The following is a 26184-nucleotide window of genomic DNA, read 5'->3' as shown; positions in this document are numbered from 1 at the left end:
CTTCGTTACTTTCAGCAAAGTTTATTTTGTTTTGTATGTTAATGTACCGAAATGTAATTATCATGAAGAATAATTACTCCTGTTATACTTAATACAATATCTGATTAAAACAGAAATACGATAATAGATTAGAAAAGTGTTAGTTCACAATTAAGAATTGTTTCCTTTCTAGATGATAGGTTTGAATGAATTTATATGGTTCTCAAGAGCATTTAACCTTTTTTTTTTCTTTTCTTTTTCTTTAGGTATTTGTGGAAACATTAGACAAGTGTTTTGAAAATGTCTGTGAACTGGATTTAATTTTCCATGTAGACAAGGTACTTTCTATATTGTCAAATCTTCTAAACTTTTTATCTGAGAAAAAAAATGGTAGTTTGTATTTCTCAAGGTAAAAATGGATTTAGCAAATAATGCTATTTTTATTCCTTCATTTATTTAGTATAAGTCATAAATTATTTTTTGCTATGAGCCAGGCACTGTGCCTGGTGAAGATTCAGACCCTGCCCAGAAGATCCACATCTAGAGGATGAAACAGTGGCATTAATAAGGAGCAGTGTGTTCAGTGTTCATGGGAACAGAGCTGACCTACCTGCCTTTGCTCGGGAGAGTGTGAATGGAGGAAATTACATTGAAGTTGGATTTTGTAAGGATTGTAGGTATTTCACTGTCATAAATGGAGGATGGCTCTAGAGGCAGTGAAAGAAAATACAGGCTTTGGAGGGGGAATTGGTATTGATCAGGTAGCCTAGTTTTAAAGTGCCTTTAGTGGGACAGGTTTTGTTTTGTTTTGTTTAGATTTTATTTATTTATTTTAGAGGGGGAAAGAGAACACATGTGTGAGCGAGCAGTGAGCACATGCACACTGTCTTGGGGAGGGAGAGGGACAGGCAGACTCCACACTGAGTGTGGAGCCTGACGCAGGGCTCGATCTCAAGACCCCGAGATCATGACCTTAACTGAAAACAAGAGTCGGACCCTCAACCGACCAAGTCACCCAGGCACCCAGCGCCATGAATTTTAGACTTTGTTCTGAAGCACTTTAATATTTTAAATCAAGTGTTTATTGGCATTTATTGTTGCTTTGTTGAACATCAGTGGGGTGTTTTTTTGTTTGTTTTTGTTTTTTGCCAGATCGTTTTTTTTCCTACATTATGAAGATTGGATTGGTAGGTAGGAGATTAAAGACAAGGATATCAATTAGGAGTCTTTTGCAGTAGTCCAGAAAGAAGTGAACTAAAGCATTATAGTAGTGATGAAAAAAGTGACTTGACAGGATGTAGTGGTCTGCTGAAAGCTGGAGGTGAGAGGAGGGAAGGGTGACTGAATTTTCTAGCCAGTATTACTGGGTACTGGTGATAAGGAATTTTGGAAGAAAAGCATCCACATATACAGATTTTTTTCTGTATTAAGTTTATGTAATGTAATGGATTGTTTTGGAGTGATTAAGCCATTGAATAAAATAGTCAAATAATATGCTGAAAATTTTAGCAGAAAATGTGATTTTTAAAAATCAGAGGGATTTTTAATTTACACACGTTAATTATATACGTAAATATATGTAAGTATAATTTACACACGTTAGAATTCAGCAGTTTTGAGCATACGGCTATAACTAAGTCTTGGCAGATGCATAGAGTCGATGTAACTGCTGGCACAGTCAAGATGCAGTGCAAGGAAGGAATGCATTTTATTATTTGTGAACCATCAAAACACTGTCTTTATTATTAGCCAATCTTCTGGATCATAGTTCTCATTTACTAAATGATTTGATTTTGTGTCTTAACTCCTTTTGGACAGAGAACTTAAATTTGATATTTTTAAGAATCTATTTTGAGTTTTCTACTGCTTTGCTCACATTATCGTGTCTTACGCTTTTTCACACTTTTAAAGACTTCTGTTATTTTTAGGCATTAGGGTTTGCAGTATTCAAAATTATGTTTTGGTACAGGATTAAAATACTTTAAAAAGGTCTTTTTAGAACAGCTTTTCAGGGGCATCTGGGTGGCTCAGTCAGTTAAGCATCTGTCTTCGGCCCAGGTCATGATCTCTAGGTCCTGGGATGGAGCCCCATGTCCAGCTCCCTGCTCAGTGGGGGGGAGCCTGCTTCTCCCTTCCTGTTCTCCCTCTGCCTCTTCCCCTGCTTGTGATTGCTCGCACTCTCTCTCACTCTCTCTCAAATAAATAAAATCTTAAAGATAAAATAAATAAAAAAATAAAACGACTGTTCAGGGTACCTGGTGGCTCAGTCAGTTAAGCATCTGCCTTTGGGTCAGGTCATGATCCCGGGGTCCTGGGATCAAGTCCTTGCAGGGAGCCTGCCTCTCCCTATGCCCCTCTGCCTCCCCAGCTTGTACTTGCTTTCTCTCAAATAAATAAAATCTTTAAGAAAAATGAAATGATTGTGAGAGATCATTAGCTTATGCAATCAAGCAATTTCTTAAGAAGATTGAGGAATCACTGGTAAATGTTGTAGTAAAAGCGAAGTTTTCACATTTTTCCTAGAGAATAAAAGATTTCCTCAGTAGAGAAATTAAGCTCTACTCATCTACAGCTTTCATACATGACACGGTGTTTTTAAAACTTCATTTTAGAAAACTTCATTTTAGAAAAATTAAAAAATGCACGTAAGTGGAAAATAAATGAAAGTAATCTCAATTGTAGAGATTGCCTAATGTTAGTGGAAAAACTGAGGCATATTAAAAATTTCTAAGTTTACTTGAACAAAAATTGATTCATATCGGGCAGCGCAAAACCATGGACAGTTAGGAATACGTCCCAATTGGGGAGCTGGGAGAGGTTTTTATAGAAAAGTGGCAGAAGCACAGAAAGGGATTATCTGATTGGTTATAACTCAAGCAGTTGTATTATTTGGGAGAGCTGAATTGACTATGATTGGTTGTCTTTAGGTTTTGATTTCTTACCCTTGAGTCCTTTACAGGCATATGTTTTGGTTTGCTTAGGGTGCTGGGGTGTTAGAACCACCGCAGTCTAATTGTTTAAGTAACACTAGTGTTAACATTTTAGAGTATGTGTACTTCTAGATTTTTTTGTACAAGTAAGTGCAGAAACAAGTCTTCAAGAGAAATGGGACCATATAGTATGTAATACATATAGTCTGTTCCTTTCGCACAATAGTGTCTTACTGTTTTAAAACCTCTGAAAACTAACCATATCTCTTCTTTGTGGGCTAAGTACTTGTTTTGATTTTTTTCAATGCAATGAGACAAAAAGCTTCAGGATAGCAGGAGTCAGAGACCAGTCAAATAGACCTTTCCTATGCCTACATGCTCTGTCCAGAACAACTCTAGTCTTATTTTAAGCCCTTCTAGGAAAGTAGGATTATTTTCAACTCTTTTTTTTTTTTTAAAGATTTTATTTATTTATTTGTCATAGAGAGAGAAGCGAGAGCGAGCACAGGCAGGCAGAGAGGCAGGCAAAGGCAGCGAGAGAAGCAGGCTCCCTGCCGAGCAAGGAGCCCAATGTGGGACTCGATCCCAGGACCCTGGGATCATGACCCGAGCCGAAGGCAGCAGCTTAACCAACTGAGCCACCCAGGCGTCCCTTATTTTCAACTCTTAAGCAGCCCTGGATCTTACAACAGTCAGGAATCATTATTGGCTCAGCTCATTTTTCCTTAGGGTCTGCTACAGAATTTTCCCACAACCCTCAGCCTGCTTTAGGACTTGATTAATCCAAAAGTCACCCTGAAGTAGTAGGACAGTCTTCCTGTGTAAAATGGGTTTGGATGTGGAGACTGAAGATGGTGTACATACACTGAGAAAATCTGACCTGAAGGGTTTCTCACTCACATAACAAGGTTTCGTAAGTAGTAGTAAAGTCATATTTATTTGATTAAGAGAGCAAGGAAAGAGATCATAATCATTAATAACATTATAAACAGTAAAATCTCTGACTTAAAAGATGGTGGATATATAAATAAAATTCGATCAACCTCATGGTAAAGTAAAAGTACCTATTTCAGTTACATCTGTTATTATTCAGGACCCTAAGTATGAATTGAATGAAGCGATCTATTTTAAGACAGAAATGATGGATTTAAAAGGTACAGTTTACATAGGAAAGACAGGATCAATTCTAGATTATTTCCCTTTACTGTCAGTTTTCCTAACAGATCAGTTCCCTAATACCCACCAAAAATGATTATTGTTCTTTTTGATTTTGTTTTGTTTGAGTTCCCTTTGACATAGGAATTTTAACATACTTGATTTATTTTAGTCCACTGAAGATATTACTCTTTTGGATGCTCACATTGTCCTGTGTTTATTCAAGGGAGAGCCCCTTCACGTTGTCTTCTGAGTCCTTCTGCCATTCCCTCACCTCCATGGACTTGATAGCTGTTCCTGTTCTGGTACAACTAGATGTTGCAGAACCCCTGTCTTCATTTCCTACTCTAGGCATGTTATCAGCTGTTCCTTCTAGGAGCCCTGATTCCTTTTAGTTGGAAATGGTATATGGAAACCATAGTATGGAGGTGCTCAGAGTTATGAGGCTGGTCATTTTTTCCTAGGCGTTTTCTATGGACAGAGCATCTTACATGTTTTCTGTCCAGCCCTGAGTCAGCTATTTCTTTTCTATTCTTTTTTTTTTTTTTTTTTTTTAATTTGACAGAGATCACAAGTAGGCAGAGAAGCAGGCAGAGAGAGAGGAAGAAGCAAGCTCCCTGCTGAGCAGAGAGCCCGATGCGGGGCTCAATCCCAGAACCCTGGGATCATGACCTGAGCCGAAGGCAGGGACTTTAACCCACTGAGCCACCCAGGTGCCCGGAGTCAGCTATTTCTTTAAGGAACCCTGGTTCTTTCTCATGGACAATGATGTTTAGAAATGACAATCTCATTACCATATTTGCTCATTGCTACCAGAGTAATAGTATTCCTGATTTTCTGAGCCAAGCTGAGAAATAGATGTAGGGGTGTGTGTGTGTGTGTGTGTGTGTGTATGTGTGTGTGCATGTGCGCGCACACGCACCCCCAATCTCTTTCTGTATCTTGTATATATTTCAAAAATCATTGAGTTCTTCATAGTACCTTGGAGTGTAGTGCAACACTACAGAATGTATTCTAGCCTTCTCCTTTTCCATATTTGCAACTTGCTACTCTGACAGTAAATGATTATTCTGATTATTCTCACTCTTTTTGTTCTCATTATTCCTGATGCATTTATTTATTTGCTCAGTTCTTCCTTTCTTTAACCAAACTCCTAGCTGGGCCATTGGAAAGCTTTATTCCAGACATGCTAGTGTCTCAGACATGTCAGCACCAGCCATAAGCTTGGCCCCAGACACACCAGCCCCTGTCCCCCTTGACTGAGCAAGTTGTTAGAAAGTCAATTCTGATAAAAATTTGCAATGAATAAAGTATTAAACAAAAATATTACAGATGATTTGAAAAACAACTCAGTAGGATTTCTCAAAGACAAAAAAAGTCAAAATGGAAAATTCCAGTTTATGAATATATATATAAATATAGGTTACACATATCTGAATAGAAGGAAATATAGAACCTGTTGTCCATAACGGAGCATAAAAAGACAAGCAAGGGGCACCTGGGTGGCTCAGTGGGTTAAGCCTCTGCCTTTGGCTCAGGTCTTGATCTCAGGGTCCTGGATTTGAGACCCGCATCAGGCTCTCTGCTCATCGGAGAGCCTGATTCCCCACCACCCCCTCTGCCTGCCTCTCTGCCTACTTGTGATCTCTCTGTTTGTCAAATAAATAAATAAAATCTTTTTAAAAAATTTAAAAAAAAAGACAAGCAAGATTGAAAATATGGAAGATGGTTTACAGGTCAGGAAAGATATAGCAAGAAAGGCCTAATAAACATTTATTCTTAGTTTCAGAAGAAGAGAGAAAGAACAAGGCATATTCATAATATCTGGGTATCTAATGGCTGGGAATTTGCCAGAATTAAAGAAAGATACTAATATACAGATAAAAGAATCATAAGCAGAATAAATAAAAATAAATCTACATTTAGACTCATGATAGTACATTTGAAGAGCAGAGAAAGAGCTCTTAAAATACCATTTTTGATATGCCAGTTTTATTTCTGGAAGCAGAAATAAAAGAAACATTACCTTTGCAAGAGCAGTGATAAAATTGGGAAATGATTTCTCAACAGCAACCACAGAAATTAGAAGACCTAGTTTTGAAAGAAAATAACTGTCCAACTGTAATTCTCAAGTCAAAAAAAGTACCTTACAACAATTGTCAGAGAAAAATAATGGGAGAATTTGCTACCAGCAAGCCTTTACTAAAGGAAATTCTAAAAAAAGGTACATTACACAGAAGGAAATGTGAGATATAAGAAGTGATGAGTTAAAGAAGGGAAGACAAAAAGATGTAAATTAGTGGGTAAGGATGAAAGAACATTGACTGTTAAAGCACTTGTGGGATTAATATGAAAAGAATTTGTAGCATTAAAATACAAGTTACCAGTAACACATAAATCAGGAATGGAAAAATCAGATCTTTTAATGAGCAACTCTTTTATAATAAGCAGCTTTAAAAAAGGATTTCTTGATACTCAGCCCAGATTATAGAATAGAAAGTAGAACAGCTTTCTAGTTTTTTAAATTTTTTTAAGACTTTTTAAAATTTATTTGATAGAGATCACACATAGAGAGGCACGCAGAGAGAGGAAGGGAAGCAGGCTCCCCGCCGAGCAGAGAGCCCAATGCGGGGCTCGATCCCAGAACCCTGGGATCATGACCTGAGCCAAAGGCAGAGGCCTTAACCCACTGAGCCACCCAGGCGCCCCCAGCTTTCTAGTTTTTTAATCAGACTTGACTATTTTGAATTTCCAGGTTTTGAGACACTCATATTCAGTGCTCTTATAAAATGCATTGTGTGCCAGAATAGATCTACTCTTACTTATTGCTTTGAGTTACTTTATCCCTGTTGCTTTTCATTGGTCAGCAATTAACAAATGTCTTCATTATTATTAATATGTTATATACTTTCCCTTTCTATTTTTGTCTTAAAAATTGTATCAAAATTTTGATAAACTAACAAAATATACTCCCGATTCCTTTCAGAATTATTTTCAAAATTGTCATACTTTAGGATTTTCTTTCATGATATATATATTGTATTGATATATAGGTATATTATAATGACATGATTTTGATAACGTACTAGGAAAGAAATCAGTAATTTGGAGGGGATAGTGCTCTTTAGTAGCAGAACCTGCTCAACTGACTCAGTCTTAAGATAATATTAACCAGAAGACTCTAAAACTGATTATTTTCTTAGCAAACACTTTAAGATGAATAACATCATCAACTCAAAGTTTTGATTTGTGTGACACTTTGATATGTCAGATATCCTTTTGGAGAATAATTATAGCAAAATTTAAAAACATTTTTAGATTTAATGAAATTGTATCTTTTGAGAGGATCTATTTCTGAAGCTAAGCTTTTTTTAATGTTATTAGCACTGACACCAGTAAACCCCCCCAAACAGTCATTTTTTTACTTAAGTTTCTTCATTATAGCTTTTATTTTATTTAGCAACCTGTGTGGGGCTTAAAATGATGAGAAAATACCGTATTTCACAGACTCTTAAGATTATAGCTTTCTCTCACATTATAACACTTTTGAGATTGGGATTCATGTTACATTCTATAGCTTGTCATAATTTGATTGGCAACATTTTTCCTTTTTAGTAGTATGTAAAATAATAGTTTCTTTTTTTTTAATTTAAAGATTTTATTTATTTATTTGACAGAGAGAGAAAGAGACAGACACATTACAAGTAGGCAGAGAGAGAGGGGTAAGCAGGCTCCCTGCTGAGCAGAGAGACTGATGCGGGGCTTGATCCTAGGACCCTGAGATCATGACCTGAGCTGAAGGCAGAGGCTTATGAGCCACCCAGGTGCCCCAAAATAATAGTTTCTTAAATAATCAGTTGTAGCTTAGACTTGAAGAGTATAATACCAAAATGTGAAGAGAGATCTTTTTACAGCAATTAGAATTATAAATACAGGTATTAATAGATTACTTTAGGTAAATTGTTAAAATTTTTATTAGCAAATATATATATTAAAATTTTATTACCAAATTAGTAACAACAACATGACCAACAGAAGTATATAAATTGAACTTATCTAACATAATTTAAAGTGGTTGATCATTGGGGGAACTGGATGGCTCAGTCACTTAAGTGTCCAACTCTTGATTTCAGCTGAGGTTGTGATCTCAGGGTCATGAGATGGAGCCCCACTTGGGGAGCCATGCTCAGCAGGGAATCTGCTTGAGATTCTCTCCATCTCCCTCTATCTCTCCTCTCACTCTAGCTCACTCGCTTTCTCTCTCAAATAAATCTAAAAAACACGCACACAGAAAAACAGCCAGCAAGAACCTGTGTTGAAAAATTAAATAATTGATCACTTCATCATAAGTGGCTATTGTTAATAATTAAAAAATGGTATCTTGGGCGCCTGGGTGGTACAGTCAAGTGAGCGTCTCACGCTTGGTTTCACCTGGGATAGTGATCTCAGGGTCGTGGGATCAAGCCCTGCATGGGGCTCTGCAGTCAGCATGGAGTCTGCTTGGGATTTCTCTTCCTCCCCCTCTCCTGTTCCTGCCTGCACTCGCACACACACACTCACTCTCTCCCTAAGATAAATAAATAAATCTTTTTATTTTTTATTATTTTTTTTTAAAGATTTTATTTATTTATTTGACAGAGATCATAAGTAGGCAGAGAGGCAGGCAGAGAGAGAGGGGGAAGCACACTCCCTGCTGAGCAGAGAGCCCGATGCGGGGCTCGATCCTAGGACCCTTGGATCATGACCTGAGCCGAAGGCAGCGGCTTTAACCCACTGAGCCACCCAGGCGCCCCAAATAAATCTTTTTAAAAAATCATGTCTTATGGTATCTTTCTGCAAGCAGAGGTAAAGGAGGTGTTCCTTCCAAAACACATTTTACAAAATACTTAGTGCTTAACACTCTGCAGGGTTATATGAAGAATATGCCCTTATCCCAATTCTCAAGTAGTTTGTAGTTATTTTAGGAGGATATGTGATATCTGACTGTCTGTTTATGACTCTGACAGACATACAACCATTAAAGAACATTATACTGTTATCCATAGTAAAATATTTTATTATTTTTAAATTACAATAATAATACTTATATTTAGAAACAAAGAAGTCAAACAATACTAAAGACTATATGATTAAACATTGAAGTTCTTCTTACCTTGCCCCCCTCCTCATTATACACACTCAGCCCCATCCTACACTGTTTCCCTAAAGTAATTTCTTTTAATAATTTGGCTAGGTAGGCTTCTAGACTATTTTCCTATATATTTTCAAAGATATACATAGTTCTCTTGGTTTAATGAGTGATAGGGTTTTGTTTGTTTTTAAAGATTTTTTAAAATTTATTTGAGAGAGAGAGTGAGAGAGGGAACACAAGCAGGTGGAGTGGGACAGGGAGAAGCAGGCTCCCAATGTGGGGCTCGAACCCAGGACACTGGAATCATGACCTAAGCAGAAGGCAGATGCTTAACGACTGAGCCACCAGGTGCCCATCGAGTATGTTTTTATTTTGTACAGAGGCCCAGGAATCATGACCTGAGCCAAAGGCAGAGGCTTTAACCCACCAAGCTACCCAGGTGCCCGTAGATGTCTCGTTTTTAAGTGTGTGGTAATTAATAGTGTACATCCTAAGAAACACACTTTTTCTTTTTTTAAAGATTTATTTATTTGGGGTGGGGGCAGAGGGAGAGAGAGAGGGAGAGAAGCAGACTCCCCGCTGAATGCTGAGCGAGGTGCCCTAGAGTCTTGACTATGAAGAACAAGCTGATGGTCCTCAAAGCGGGGGTGGGTGGGAGGGAGAGGTGAAACAGGTGATAGGGATTGAGGAGTATACTTGTGATGAGCACCAGCTGTTTTAAGTAAATGTTGAATCACCATACTGTATACCTGAAACTAATATTATACCATATACTAACTGGAATTTGAGTAAAAACGTAAAACAAATAGTGTGGATTCACCATTTTACAGTTCTGTGGTTTTGTTTATTTACTCTTACCAACAAAGTTTCATTGATCATTCTTTTTTTTTTTTTTCAAAGATTTTATTTGTTTATTTGACAGAGAGAGATCACAAGTAGACAGAGAGGCAGGCAGAGAGAGAGAGAGGGAAGCAGGCTCCCTGCCGAGCAGAGAGCCCGATGCGGGACTCGATCCCGGGACCCTGAGATCATGACCTGAGCTGAAGTCAGCGGCCCAACCCACTGAGCCACCCAGGCGCCCTCATTGATCATTCTTGTACATAGACCAGGCACCAGTATCCTTTATTATTTTCTTAATTCACACCGTTGTTTTCTGCTGCCTCTTTCAGTCCATTCTTTATTCTCTTGCAGAACTGTGACTTTATGTGTATGTTACATGATCTCATTTGTGTAAATTAGACATACCTTTACACACACATAACAAGTATATGCCTAAGAAGTTTTCATGAAGGATATGCAGGTTTCCCTTGTTGTCTGAGACGTAGAGTGTTCCTTTGAAACATTTTGTAAGCCAAAGTGGCTTAAAGCAAAGAAGCAAAATTACCCTTTCACAGAAGGGAAAATTCTCTTTGGATTTCTTTCCGTTAGCAAAAGCAGGCATGAATGTAGGTCTTTTTAAAAAGTGAAGGGTGTACGTGGAACTTTGGGAAAGTGGGGGAAACCTGTTTAAGAGAGAATGAACTGTGATTATCTTTGAATAGAGAGACCTAGAAGAAGTATGGAGTTGGGTAGATTGGACATTTATAGTTAAAAACAAACAAAAAAGCAAAAATACATTACTAATGTGGTATTTGCTAGTTTTTTAAAAAAATTAAATACCTATGAAAATTCAAGAAAAAGCCCATTGAACCTTTATGTTAGGTGAACATCAAAGCAGTTTAGTAGATGAATTATATTTCAAGCATAATGTCACCCTTTTATTTCCATTAAAATCTATTTTAAGTAAGGGATGCTTGAGTGGCTCCGTTGGTTAAGCGTCCAATTTCTGATTTCAGCTCAGGTCCTGATCTCAGGGTTGTGAGATCCAGCCCCATGTTGGGCTCCTTGCTGGGTGTGGAGCCTGCTTGAGATTCTCTCTCTCCCTTTCCCTCTGCCGATCCCTCTCTTGTGCACTCTTTCTCTCTCTCTCTTTTTTAAAGATTTTAGTTATTTATCTGAAAGAGATCACAAGTAGGCAGAGAGGCAGGCAGAGAGAGAGGAAGGGAAGCATGCTCCCCACTGAGCAGAACGCCTGACTCAGGGCTCCGTCCCAGGACGTTGGGATCATGACCTGAGCCGAAGACAGAGGCCTTAACCCACTGAGCCACCCAGGTGCCCCTGCACTCTCTCTCTTTAAAAAAGAAAAAAAAAAAATCTGTTTTAGGTAAAATTTATAAAACAAAATGCTAGAATATGTCAGCCATATGTGTTAGGGCTAAGCTAAAAGCAAAGCTTTTATCATCTTCTTTCTCTTACTAAGTCTGCCAAAAATTCCTCCCAGTTATTAGAATATGAAGTTTTCTGTCACTAGATAGCTTCTAAATGATCCCTCCGTACCTTATTTGAATACCGTGACCCTAATAATGTTGGATTCATCTCCCAATTGATAATTCTCATTCCCATACTGTTAATCTCTGGAATTTCTACCTCCTCACCTAGAATATATCCTTTTGGCATTTATTATATTTATATATTCTATTTCTAATAAATATATATATTATATTTCTAATAAATGAGATTATGCTTAAGGATTTAGCTCACAGGCTAAATACAAATGAGATTTGTATTTTTTATCTTCTTGAGATTTCTGAATTTGCTTTCATAGGAGTTATTTTTACTTTGAGGACAAAATTACATCTTAGTCCTTATTAAGTTGACATATGTTCTTAGTATTTCTTGAGTATGACCCACATTTGCAGGCTACTCATATTTTAATACCTCTAACCTTTGTAAACATTTCTATAATACTGAAATCTATGGCTTCCACTAATCTACATGTGTTTCTGAGATATTTCTGCAAAGGCAGTAGTAGATGTATAAGCCTGAGCAAGGTGGGGTTGGTGGAGTTGCTGTACTTTTTGTTTGTTTTAATTTTTATTGTGTTATGTTAGTCACCATAAAATACATCATTAGTTTTTGATGCAGTGCTCCAAGATTCACTGGAGTTGCTGTACTTTTATCAGCATTACAAATTGTGCTTTCTCATGAGAATTTGTTTTAAAAAGAAGAGGGGAGGGGCGCCTGGGTGGCTCAGTGGGTTAAGCCTCTGCCTTTGGCTCAGGTCAAGATCTCAGGGTCCTGGGATGAAGCCCCACAACGGGCTCTCTGCTTAGTGGGGAGCCTGCTTCCCCCCCTCTCTCTGCCTGCCTCTCTGCCTACTTGTGATCTATGTCATATAAATAAATAAAATCTTAAAAAAAAAAAAAAGAGGGAAAGTTCTGATAAAACGGAAGTTTTAATGTTGCTGGCTGTGGGCTTTCTTTCTGAACACTTTTCCTCCATATGATTGATACCTGTTAGCTGTTGTAGGGTAATTATATTTTATCATCCAATCACCTTCTTGACCTTTAATTGAATCTTCATAGATTATGACTAAAAACTAATCTGCTATAGCGATTTCATGTATTAGTGTTAACAGAAGAAAGCAAAGAATGGGACTTGGGTCACTCAGACTTAGGTTTTAATTGTTCGTTTGCTACATATTTGTTTGTGTCTTGAGTAAAAGCTAGTTTATTTTCTTAACTGTAACAAAGGTTAATGTGAGAATTAAGTACCCTAAGTGCAGCACCAAAACGTCATTTCAATAAGTGGTATTTAGTCACAAAAGGGATAGCAGTTAGGAGTGATGATATTCAGCACTAGTTTTTATTTTTTTAGCACTAGTTTTTTTTTAAGATTTTTTTAATTTAATTTTTAAAATTTTTAATAAACATATAATGTATTTTTATCCCTAGGGGTACAGGTCTGTGAATCGCCAGGTTTACACATTTCATAGCACTCATCATAGCACATACCCTCCCCATTGTCCATATCCCCACCACCCTCTCCCATCCCCCCTCCCCCCAGCAACCCTCAGTCTGCTTTTTGAGATTGAGTCTTTTATGGTTTGTCTCCCTCCCGATCCCATCTTCTTTCATTTTTTCTTTTCCTACCCCCCAAACCCCCCACATTGCCTCTCCACTTCCTCATATCAGGGAGATCATATGATAGTTGTCTTTCTCCAATTGACTTATTTCGCTAAGTATAATACCCTCTAGTTCCATCCACGTCATCACAAATGGCAAGATTTCATTTCTTTTGATGGCTGCATAGTATTCCATTGTGTATATATACCACATCTTCTTTATCCATTCATCTGTTGATGGACATCTAGGTTCTTTCCATAGTTTGGCTATTGTGGACTAGCACTAGGTTTTAAAACAATTATGGTTTCTGGTTTTGTTTGCTAGGAAAAGTAATTTCTATAATTCTTTCTTCAAGAGTTGTATGTGAGGTGTCCATCTTTCCAAAATGAAAAATTAGTAAATGATGACAGGATTTAAAAATCATGTATACATTTGCATGCAGTCTTATAAAGGAATGAAAATCGAATTTGGTAATTATCTATTTAACCAAAACCAGTTTTTGCTTAAAATAAAATTACTGGGAGCGTCTGGGTGGCTCAGTAGGTTAAGCAGCCCACTCTTGATTTTGACTCAGGTCATGATTTCAGGGTCCTGGGATGGAGCCCTGTGTCTGGCCCTGCCCTCAGCAGGGAGTCTCCTTGGAATTCTTTCTCTCATCTGCTCCTAACCCCATGTTCGTGCGCACCCTCTCTCTCTAAAACAAATAAATCTTAAAATAAAATTACTTCATAGTATCTTTTAGGTACAATGCTACATACTTTGCATCAATTTTTTTAATCCTTATGATGACTGGAAGAGGTGTCTATACTACTTTTATCTTTATTTCACAGATAAGGTAACAGTTGTATGGGTGCTGAAGGGCATACAACTAATGCGTGGTAGAGTCAGTATTCATACCTAATTTCAGAGTCTCCATTCTTTATACCACCACGTTGTTTTTAAAAAATTATAGCAGGGGCGTCTGGGTGGCTCAGTGGGTTAAGCCTCTGCCTTCAGCTCAGGTCATGATCTCAGAGTCCTGGGATCAAGCCCCACATCAGGCTCTCTGTTCGGCAGGGAGCCTGCTTCCCCCACTCTCTCTCTGCCTGCCTCTCTGCCTACTTGTGGTCTTTCTCTCTCTGTCTCTGTCAAACAAATAAATAAAATCTTAAAAAAAAAAAAATTATAGCAAAGTATGCTATTCTGTGATACCCTAGTTCACCTTTGAGTTGGTGATTTTTGATTCAGTAACTACCTGTGAAAAAACACCTGGATTATATTTCTTCTCCCCAGTGGAAGATGCTATTTTTAGTCACTGTAAGATTGTATATTTGATGATTAAAAAAATCTAAGTATTACATATATGGAGGTATTTGGGACAAAAACATTATTAAAATACCTGCAATAATAAGAAATTTTGCTTTATTTCAATCAGGAGCTTGTTACAGTGCCACATAGCTTCATTAAATGCCTTGAGTATAAAACAACTTGATAATTATTGGCCAAGAATCTGGCATAAAAGGCCATTGTAGATACTTTTTTAACATTAAACTGGTTACAGCAATAGGTGATGTTTATTGCTCATTTACTTTGTTTTCAGCACTTCCAGGGATAACCTCATTTAATCCTTTCAACAGTCTAGGAAGGAGACACTATTAATATCTGTTTTAGGACCCATTAAACTATGACTTAAAGAGGTTCTGTAACTGTCTCAGGCTGCATAGTAGTAGCAAACATGGATTGTGAGCCCTCCAAATTATTTTTATTTTACACTTCATACTTATGAAGTAGTTACAGCAGTGTTTGAAACAAAAGCTGCTGGAATGATGAAACATTTTTGTACTGAATTTTCTTTATAATCGTACGTTATTTTTCGCTTTAGGTTCACAATATTCTTGCAGAAATGGTGATGGGGGGAATGGTACTGGAGACCAACATGAATGAGATTGTTACTCAAATTGATGCACAAAATAAGCTGGAGAAATCTGAGGTAAGAATGGAAAGCTCTCTAGTTGATGGAGGTAGTAAGCATGATCATAAATTATGCATGATGTGTAGCTTTCACTGTTTGTCCTTCAGTATCACCCTTAAATACAGCTGATAGGCTTATTCAGTTTTTTTTAAAATGGAATATACGTATCTTAGTATGTTAAATGTTCTGTGACTACTAACTACCTGATAGTTTCATGTTTTCTTTTTTTAACCACGGTTGTAACTGCCTTGGGTAATAAACACAATTCCAGATTCTTAACAGCTTAAAAAAGAAACTATGTGTTTGAATAATGAAATCAGTATTTGCTCTACAAAACCTTAGTAATCATCAAGGAAATCTTAGACCTGATATTTTAAAGATATATAATTTTGGTGTCACAGAACTATTTCTGGAAAAGGAAAGGAGAGGAAATGGAATTCTCGTGAGGAAATAGTGTTCTACCTGGTGCTTTGCAAGCCTGAGTGAACACTGAAAAAAGAAATTCATTGCCGTAATCTTTTAATTCTGGATCCTTCCAGAGGTCACTGACAAGCTGGCTACGTATCACATATTTTATACAATGATACATGTGTTCATGGCTTTTTCTGTATTCTATAGGAGGAAGATTTGGTTAGTTACACATGCTTAGCTTTGTGCTGTTAGATGAGGTGCGTGAGGATCAACCAGCACTTGAGCATTGTGTAAAATCCTACTTTAGAATTTTCATGACTCTTTCCTCAATATTAGGCTGAATATCAATAACAAGTATTGTAATTGAGCCACTGTAGTTCTTGTTACTCTAGCAGAAGTTTAGAAAGATGAATGGTTTTGACATGTCATTCAGTACTATACTCGTTACCTTTCATAGTTATAGTCATAACTAAGACTAGAAAAATAAATTTTATTTATAATTATTAATACCAGCTCAGGTGTTTGGTTGATTTACAGTGATTATTACTATAAAAGCAGCAAGGTATTAAAAATATGCTAGTGTTAATTTACAGCAGGTGAGTTCTAAAGAATTTTTGTCTTGTTGGCATTTTAAAGAATCAGTTTAACATAATGCTATGTTCATTGGAATTTAATGAAACACAGGAAGATGGCTAAATCCAAAATCTGAGGGTTAGAAACAGTTGAAGCTTTGTAGAAAAACATTTTCCAGTGTTCTCTTTTAAAGTGAAATAGTCCTGCATTTCTCTATAACTCAATTTACCATCCCTATGAGTTGCCTAAAGGAGAGACTTATAATGATGACTCTTAAATAACTACTAATATTTGGTGTGTCCTACAGCCAATTTTTAAAATACTGGGTTTTGAAAAGGGAAAACAAACGAGATTAATACAGAAAGTTTTGTTTTAGGACAAGGAAAAGAACTCACAATATTATTTAGTATAGTTGGTTTGTCTCATCTTATTTAGTATAATAAAAGATTTACTATAACCTCTGAGCTGTTAAAGTCTTAAGTGATAACTCAAAGTTTTATGTAATTTGTGCAAACTTGCTTTACAAAAACTTATGGATATAGATTCTAAATGCCAAGAGACAGTGACACAATCTAATAATCAGTCAGAAATGAATGGATATGTGGGAATTTGTGACTTCTGTTTAATCATCTGTAAAAAATATATTGACCTTTTGTCTGGAATGTTCATATTCCAGGTTTTAAACTTCTTTTATTGGTGGTGTCCTCTTTTTTATTTTTTTCTTTTTTGTCCTTGGTTTGCTATTAACATACTGACAAAAGTCATGAAGGACCTATAATAATTGCATAATGGATATTTGCTTTCTGATTGTACTGTAACACTTGGCTAATGAGGCAATTTTTCCGTATCTGTAAAGAAAGAGCAGTAAAATACAAAATTTTACATTTTCAATGGAAATAGTTTTAAGAATACTGTAACTTAAAAAAATCTCACAGAAACAATTCTGTTTAAAATGGTTTTAATATTGGTGGAAAAGGTACTGATACTTTTCATCCACTGATCATCTTTTAACTTGTATAGTTAGCTGTTACCTACTACAAATTAATTTTTCTCCTCTACTAGGAAATATATTTTAAATCTGGGAATAGACCACAACATTATGTTTTTTAACAGGTGCTTTTCTATATGTGATGTCTGCTACTATTTTAGTTATAAAATAGGATTTTGAGTCAAAGTGAGGCCATTTAGTCGTGATCACTATTTTAAAAAATTATGCCAAAAATAATGTTGGCTTTGTGCTATTCTTCAGTAATTTTTGTAATATGTTTGGAAGACTACCACCTTTATTCCAGATACATTGGAATGTTAGAGTTTTCAGTATGGATCCCATTTCCATTTTACTTAAACTGGATATATATATACCAAATATATGACTGCAGAATAATCCAAAATTATTTGAGAACACACTATAAACTTTAATTAATCTGAGTCTTCCTTAAATTTTAGTTAAAATTTATTATGCAAGCAAAAACTTGTCAAGAAATAATTAAAATTCAGAATATCATGGTTGATGAAAAGACCTGGTTATCATTCTTTTAAGATTAATTTAAATGGTATTGAGAATAGCATTTATCTTTTAAAAATCAGCCTGAGTATAATTAAGGTACAACTTTAAAGACACAACATGGATATACCTAGGTGACTTTACTTTGTCAGAAATTAAAGATTTTATTATTTTGGTTTAAAGGTAGTATATTTCTGGTGACAGTGGAAAGTGAACCAGTTTAATTCCTAATAACCTAGACAGGTAGAAGCAAAGATCTCCCAGATCTTTAAAGAGAGGAGAAACTAAGATATGCTCTGAATGTATTTTCATCTATCCTGATTTGACAGAAAAATGGTTTACTATGACATTGGGGTCTGGGGAAAGGAGGGTTTGAGCTGGGAGGTCGGTGGGATTTGGGGGAAGTTTTAGAGGCACTCAGGAATCTTCCTAGGAATAAAAGGACTCCCTGGGGGTGGAGGTAGAGGGGTGGGGTTGGGGAGACTTGTTAGGTTTTATGTATTTCATGTTATGAATAAATGGGTCTGAATATAGTCACTACTTTTTTAAAGTCAGTCTTCTTTTTTTCCGAACATCCTGATCTTTCTAGCTCTTTCCATTCTTCTCTCTTACAGACCTTTATCTTTCAATCTCCCAGACAGGACAGGTAGACAAGGTATTGCTGACTTTGAGAAAACTGTACTTTAACAAAGGGAAAGCAAAATGATGTCAAAGGCAATTAATTATTTAGGCCAGACTCAAAAATTCTTTGTGTTAATGAACCCATGTAGTCCCTGTAGCCTATTTTTCATTCTAGTTTCTCCTTGTAGTTTCTTCATCTTTTATTGGACTTACTGTATTTTACTAGTGTTTCATTGATGTCATGTTTGTTCTGTTTTGTCTGCCTGCATTGTAAAAGGAAAGTTTTTTTGTTCTTTTTTTTAAAACATTGTCATTTAACTGACATTACATTTGTAGAAATGATAGTTTACTTTGTATATAAAGATGTAGAGTTTATTTCAAAAATAATATGGTGGAATTAATTTAACTCTCACAGAGAGGTTCCCCTCCCCCCCCCAATCTTTCTAAATTAGGATTCTAACATAAAATTGCCTGCTGGGGTTTGGAAGCTGTGAATTTGAAAACCAAAAGCTGAACCTTTAGAGTTTTGCATACAAAGTGAAAAGCAGTGAAGGTTTAGAATAGTGACTTTTAAATAGTACTTTTCCCCATATAATGGTTTTCAGTTCCAAAGTCTTAACATAATGGTTTTCAGTTCCATATTAAAAGTGGCCAAGAAAAAGTATAAGATAACAAATTTTCCAAAATTGAATTAAAGGTTCTAAAAATTAAATGTTCTAAAAATTGGAATTAAATATTTTGACCAGGGAAGCAACCTTCTGACATCTAAACACTGTAATAACACTGTAATAAGTAAGACTCAGTAAAATATTGTCAACCTTGGACATTTTTACAAAGCATATTGCCTCATATTGAAAATGTTTTTAATAGACTCATAGCTTTATAAAACTAAATTTTCTCTGGCATTTCCTATGCATTTTTTTTCAAACCCTAAGTTAACTGTGTAAATTGTTTTTTTTTTAAATTTCAATCTAAATGCTAATGAACAGCTTTTTGTTGTTGTTGTTCAAAGCCATACAAAGATGAAAAATGAAAAAGCTCGTAGGCCTCCATTTAAAAATTTCAAAATGAAAATACTTTATTGAGTCCCAAAGAGGAAAAAAAATCTGTAAATTCAACAAGTTAGATTATCCACTTTAGTAATTAGAAAAATGCCACTGAGAATTTGGCATTGCTTTTTTAGCCACTTAAGTATTACTTTCTGGATGTGTTTGAGAAGTGACAACATAAAAGTGGCTTTTTAATTTCTTATCCCAAGATGGTAGGTGCTGTCATGAAGCTGGGATTACCACTTTTGGTCCTTAGATCTCTATTACTTTATCCCTAGAATAGAAAATACATAATTGTGTCCTTTCTTCCACTGATCCAAATCACTGCCAATTTCTGTGTTCTGGTCTTTAGTTTATGTTAAATTGTCATTTTCTAGCAAAGAACCACTTGGGTCTTTAACGTCCATCACTAGAACTAGTAATTAGCTTTCTTCTTCTTTTTTTTAAATCAAATATCTATTTTCAAAGAGCTTAGCGAATAAGAAAAGTGGCCCTAATACAGTGATGCTGGCCAGTCAGCTTGTGAATTGGTTCAGCTTTTTACCTTGACATTCAGTTCACTCTGTTCTTCTCCAGAATTATGGTGAGGACCCCTGAGTTCACCTGTAATGATTGGAATTAGTTACGTTAAATACATGAATTGGGCATTTTTAGTCTGCTATATTTATTTTGCACAGGCAAATGTTGTACTGGAAATTAAAACTATAACTGAAGATTATATTAACTGGATTGTATAATTTGGAAGGTTTTTAAATTTTTAAATATTCTAATTTTGATAAAAATTTTTATAAAATGTTACAGTTCTTCCTAGAGGGTTGTCATTAGCATTTCTAACCCGTTTGTTTATAATTGGAGTATTAAAGCACTGCCCTTAAAGCAAAGAGTAAGCCTATTACAGATTCCAAGATTAAAAGTTACTCTGCCTTGCATTCAGAAATTAAAATATTGAATTTTCTATTTTGCTCAAAACATGCATTCAGAAACTGCCATTATTTTGTTAATGATTTTGAGTCTGAAACCATTTAATACTGTGTTTATTAATGTTGATGTTCTTTCACTTTGCTGTTAGGTCAAGATTATGAATGTGCATATAGCAACTTCCAGCAGGAGGGGTGGGTAGAGGTTTTAGTATGTACAGACCATTCCCACTACCATCTTACTCTGTATTTCAAGCTTGAAAAAATATTTTAAGATGGTAGGATGGTATTTTATGTCTTAGATGAAATAAATATCTAGATTCTTTCCTTTTTCCTTCGAGAAAGTTAATTGCTTATTGCATGAGGAAAAGGGAGCCTTCCGATTCTTCGTAATATATTTTAGTAGTGCTGCTTTTTCACTTTTGCTTGCACATATTTTGTTTATTTTTGGGTCTGGCAATTTAAAAACAAAATCAAAACCAAATCATATCCATCCATTACTATCTTTGTGATTCAAGTGCTTGAAATTTCCCAGAGTATGTCTGTATAAGTCTTCTATCTGTTTGGCCTCATTTTGGTATACTTGCAGACTTCATTTTGTTTTCTTTCTCTTAATTCTGTTAATTTATTTAATTTCATGGGAGAGAAAACATGACCATTCTTTTATATACTGTACTTCATTCTTTCATCCAATTCATACTCTTAACTGCTTTGGATTCATATATTTATTTTTGTTAGAGGAGTTGCTGCAGTTTGGTGGTGCTCGAGTATAGTAACATAGATGGAAACAAGTTATTTCTCCAGTAGGGTTTCATTCTTTTTATTTCTGGTTTGTGTCAACTGTGTAATCTTAAATCTTTGAGAGCTTTGTTGTACTGTCAGAAATATCTTAATTTTACATTTTAAATGTACATACAACTAACAAGTCAGGTAAACTTAATTTCTGTAAATTTTAGTGTTCAAAAAAAATGAATTAGTAAAAGTTATCTTGTTGCTTTGAATATATCTTACTGAAAAAAATCATAACTAAGACAAAAATTATTTTATACCTCTCTAGGCACACTGACCTTCTAATGGCAAATTACCTCTTTTATATTTTATTCTTTCATAAAAATGTTTCAGACTTCACTTTCATGGAAGTCTAAAAATGAAATTTGTTTTATAGCAGTTCTGGTGTTGACTACTTGAGACATCTTTTATTTTTAAGCCATAAGTTTTTATATATAGATAGCTCAGTTTAGCATCTACTTACTGATCAACAGTTCTTTTTATATTTTTTATATTTTATAGTCTGCAAAATCTGATTTCTTAAAATGTTAGTTTAATTAAAAATTGAAGTTGCAATTTTTTTTATAATTTTTTTATTCCCTACCATTTAAATTCATGACATATTACACAAAAGTATTGAACATGCTTGAGAAATAATTTGATTCTCTTAATTCATTTGCGTGTTCTGAATAGTTGCCATCCTTTGCATGTGTATGGCTTGCTGCTTATGTTTAGAGGAATTGTAGTTTGTTGTACTTAGAAACTTCTTTTTGTTTTACATTATAAGAACTTGGCACATATATGCTATTTAAATCAATTGCTATATTGACTTTATGTATTCTCATTAGCAGCCAACAGTCGACACCATCTTTGGTCACAAAGAAACGACTTAATCTAAAGAAATTTTACAGGATGCATTTTTGTTTTCATTTTCTTTGCTCAAATTAAGTTAGCTGTTCATGGTACAGGGTCTTATGGAAAAGAAGGCTTCTTGTCAATGACATTTAATACTTAAAAAATTATTTTTACTGTTTACAAAAGTAAAATCATAGCATCCAATAAAACATACACACCTATCTACCTTCTCTCTCTCTGTCTCTATCTCAATAATAAAAATCCTCTAATCATTCATGCCTTTTAAAATATTTGTACTCAAATATCTTATCAGTAGTTTTTTTTAATAGTCTACTCATCATTTGTGCCCTGTAGAGACACACCCAAGTAAAATAGTGGCAAATTGGTTTTTTAATTAGAAAAATTACAAAATCCTTCTACCTGGAAAACTGATACTAGCTCCAGGATATCTATAAGTTTGTAAAATAATTTATTCTTTGGCCAACAGCATACTTTTGGGTAAAAGGAAGAGAACCTTGACAAGATAGTAAACCTCTTTGAACTGGATCCTTCTTTGATCCTAAACCATTCCAAATTTTGGTAGCTAGACTACGTTGAACTTGAAATAATCAGATTAAAGACCCTTTTCATTATGAGTCATGTTAACCTAAACAATATTTATTCGTATCTCCAACATCTTTGGGGGGTATAAAAACAACTGCGTTGCTTCAGGTAGGTATAAATGTAGGGGTCAGTCAAAAACAACTTACTTCCATTAAATCATAAAAATTGAATGCTCCAGCCCTATTCATTCTTTAATTGGATATGGAGTGTTTCATTTATATCATTGCCTGTGTGGACCATAGCTATTATTAATACTATTTTACTGATTTTTTCTGTTATTTCCAATTCTGAGTTGATAATCCGTGGCTTTTATTTCATTGCTTAACAATGTTTGTATCCTTTATTCAGCAAATAGTTTACACTGGCCTATTTTGTATCAGTCAAGATTTTTCTCAGGTAACAGCTTTATTATTATTATTATTTTGATTAACAAAAGAGGTAGGATTATGTAAGAGAAAAAAACCCTAAAATTTCAAAAAGGGACATTAAAACTAGTAATTCTAATTACACAGACATTGTTTCATATATGGAAGATTTGTTTTTGTTACCTAATTGTCTGCTTTTGTCAAGATAATGTATGCCACTGAATTCAGATGTATGTTGCCTTGATTGTGTCACGGCAATAAAAATTGATGAAATCTAAATCTAACTTAAACCATAAAAGTATCAAGACTGTTGAAGCTATTTGAAAAAGATGATATATATGCATTTTTCTTTCAAGCGTATTTTCTTTCAAAATTATTTCACAAATTATAAATTTCCCTAAGACAAAAGTGAAATACTGTACACTAATGCTAACTAGAAGTTTTAAAATTCATTTATTTACATAAATAATACCTTTTGCATTTATGCTGTTCTTTCTCCAAATTTGTATATTGTAAACTGAACCTATGTTGTTGGCTCTACTTTATGTGACAAAGTATTTTTAATCATTATATTTTTTTCTAACTCATCAAAGGTTGGAAAGGTCCCCCTGTTGCAGTTTCATTTTTAGGCAGAACTGTTCTCCTTGGACTGAGGCTTTACTTGAAAAGCCTGATTTTTTTTTTTCTTCAGTGTTATAGAACTTCCATAGAAAAATTTAGAAGAGCCTCCGCAATTAAAATAATTTGTTTAAAAAATTTGTTGTTTTGAAATGCTTTAAGGGTTTGGCCCTAAGTAAAGAAACTAGACAAGTATGATCTGTTACTTTCAGTTTTTATTTTACATCACATTTTGATAATACTGTTTTAAAAGCAAAACAAAGCAAAACAAAACAAACCCCAAATCTATCATGATTGTTATAAGAGATGTTTAAAAGGAAACTGATGTAAAATATGCTTCATGCTTATATCATAAGTCAGTAAGCCAGGGTTCAGGGGAAGGCCTGGTTTTTGTCATTTGAATAGTGGATGTGATGTCTAAGTAGTGCAGGCTAATTTGTATCTAAATTTTTTCGTTCTTATCATTGCATGTATTCACTGTATTTTTTAATGTGTCAACTGTTTTCTCTTTATAGATTAGAGTTTCAAAGTAACCATCCCATACAAATTCAAACTACCATCTGGTCTCTAAGCTTGTTATATGAATCTTTTATCATTGTCCTCCATTTTTAGTGTTTTTTGATGAGCTACACCTGAGTTGTACATTTTCTTTTTCTTTTATTTGCTTCTATATACAGGCTGGCTTAGCGGGAGCTCCAGCCCGTGCTGTATCAGCTGTAAAGAATATGAATCTTCCTGAGATCCCAAGAAATATTAACATTGGTGACATCAGTATAAAAGTGCCAAACCTGCCCTCTTTTAAATAAAAAATTAAAAAGGCCACTCCCAGGTAAAATCCAGGGGGAAAAGTCATCTAAGTTTACCATGCAGTTGTTTACCAAAAATAGAGGAGGAGAGTCTTAACTTTTGCTCTTGGATTTAAGTCAAGGTACTGTATAAAAGTTGTATAAAATCGGTATGGAAGTTCAATGTTGCTTTTCTTGCTCAGTGATTTTGAAGAAATTGAGTAGTTCCAGTGTGATGTTTCTCTTTCTTTTATAAACTGCATTCCTGTGCCCACCTACGGCATGCCTCTGTGTATTGGCTACTACAGTATTTCAAAAAGTGTTTGAGACATTTCTTTAAATTATGTACAATCCAAAATGTTGGTGTTTTGTATGGATCACAAGTGCAGCATTCCATAATTCTTTCTGTTATTTGTCACAATGGTTATTTAAAGAACCAAGTATGTATTGCATGAAAACATTATGACCTTTTCCTCTTAGTTTAAATAAACTCCAAGGTAACTGGACTTCTAAAGCACCTTTCTGTTTGCCTGATATCTACTTTAGCAATAATTTTTTTACGATCCTCTAACTCAACAAAGTAAATAAAAGTATATTTTATCACTGTTAAACAGCTGTTGGTGTTGATTTATTTAATTCATATTTTTTTAATATTCAAAAACTCACTAATTATTCTAAAAATCAGTTATTTCACAAGTCAAGAGGTGTGTATGGTGTAATACGTTGTGTACGGATGTGAGGTGGGAGATGACAAATCTTTTTCTAAAATCCATATAGAGAAATCACAAAACCTACTTTATACAGATAGGTGTAAGTTTTTCATCTGGTCCCTTCTTGCTGAGTTGATGAAAAATAATTTTGGCAAATACCTAGTTGCTTCTGAACACAAAACCCTATGGAGCTCCACCTGACTATTCTATCCCAAAATCGAAGTTAAAGCATTTTCTTAAGTTTTAACACTCTCCTATTCTGATTTCCCATTATTGTCCCACATTATCTTATTTGGTCTTATCTTCTGAACCATGAATGGAGTTCCTCTTCCAGTTAGACCAAGGTGGTATTTTGTTGTTGTTGTTTTACAGCTTTAGTCCTCCCCACATGTTCTCTTTGGCACATTTCCTTAGATTTGTGACATACATGAATTTTACTCCATGAGCTCTGGGATGTAAGAAAAGTCACTTTATTTTTTCTAAATAATATTTATCTAACACAGTTTCTGTTGAGGCCATCAATATTTAGTCTGCGATTGTTTAGGATTTCTATCAGTTCAGAGATGTGTGAAAGTTCTGCAAAGCAGAACATTCAGGTGGTCCCTGGTCTTCGATCATTTGACATATGTGTTTTAAATGCCTACTGTGCCAGCTCTCAGGGAGCTATAAACAGTACCCCACATAGTTAGTGCCTGGCAGGATCTCCCTCCGCCCTTTTTCTTTTCCCTCTGTTTTGGGGGAAAAATTGTGAGAAGATTAAGTTCGGGCTTGATTAGGATGTGCCAAAATTAGGTAAACTTCTGGGCCAGTTACTAGTTTTACCTCAGGAAATAATCAAAAGGATTTCATCTCCCATTGTATTCTAGTAAGAAAAACAGAACATTGTACAAATGGTTAAAAGAGGCAAGTCGTCTTACTTATATCTTACTAACCAAGGATTAGGTAGAGATGCTTAATTTCATGAGTAGTCAGAGAATGCAAGTTAAAAGGACAATTAGATTTTATTTTCACTCATCATATGAGAAAAATTAGGACAGGTGACAGCATCCAATGCGGAAGAGGTTGTGAGGAATGAGAACTGTCATTGCTGGTGGGAATGTAATATATCGTTAACATTTTTTTTGTAAGCATATGCCAAGCTTTGTGAAAAAAAATTTTTTTAAGATTTATTTATTCTTGAGGGAGAGAGAGCACACGAGCGCAGGGAGGAATAGGGGAGGGGGGAGAGGAAGAGGGAAAGAGTCCCAAGCAGATTCTGCACTGAGCACGGACCCCAATGGGGCTTCGATCTCACAACCTATGAGATCATGACCTG

General features: G+C 35.2%; 1 protein-coding gene across 6 annotated transcripts in view; it reads left to right on the top strand.

Moving 5' to 3' along the window:
• The window catches only part of LOC111158910 (adaptor related protein complex 3 sigma 1 subunit), a 75304-nt gene extending 50628 nt beyond the window's left edge, over positions 1 to 24676 (top strand). For 2 of the 6 annotated variants that reach the window (XM_022521236.1, XM_022521241.1), the window contains 3 exons: positions 246 to 317; positions 15001 to 15108; positions 24052 to 24676. In XM_022521236.1, coding sequence (XP_022376944.1) covers positions 246 to 317; positions 15001 to 15108; positions 24052 to 24180 — 309 coding nt within the window. In that variant the 3' untranslated portion in view covers positions 24181 to 24676. Of the gene's footprint in view, positions 1 to 245; positions 318 to 15000; positions 15109 to 18192; positions 18518 to 24051 lie in introns of those variants that run through there. The other 4 variants (XM_022521239.1, XM_022521238.1, XM_022521237.1 and 1 more) reach the window with 4 other exon arrangements.
• The last annotated feature ends 1508 nt before the right edge of the window (positions 24677 to 26184 follow it).

This window comes from Enhydra lutris, unplaced genomic scaffold (genome assembly GCF_002288905.1).
Source record: "Enhydra lutris kenyoni isolate GAN:26980312 unplaced genomic scaffold, ASM228890v2 scaffoldscaffold64, whole genome shotgun sequence".
Lineage (NCBI taxonomy): Eukaryota > Metazoa > Chordata > Mammalia > Carnivora > Mustelidae > Enhydra > Enhydra lutris.
This window is presented reverse-complemented; position numbering and strand designations above follow the sequence as displayed.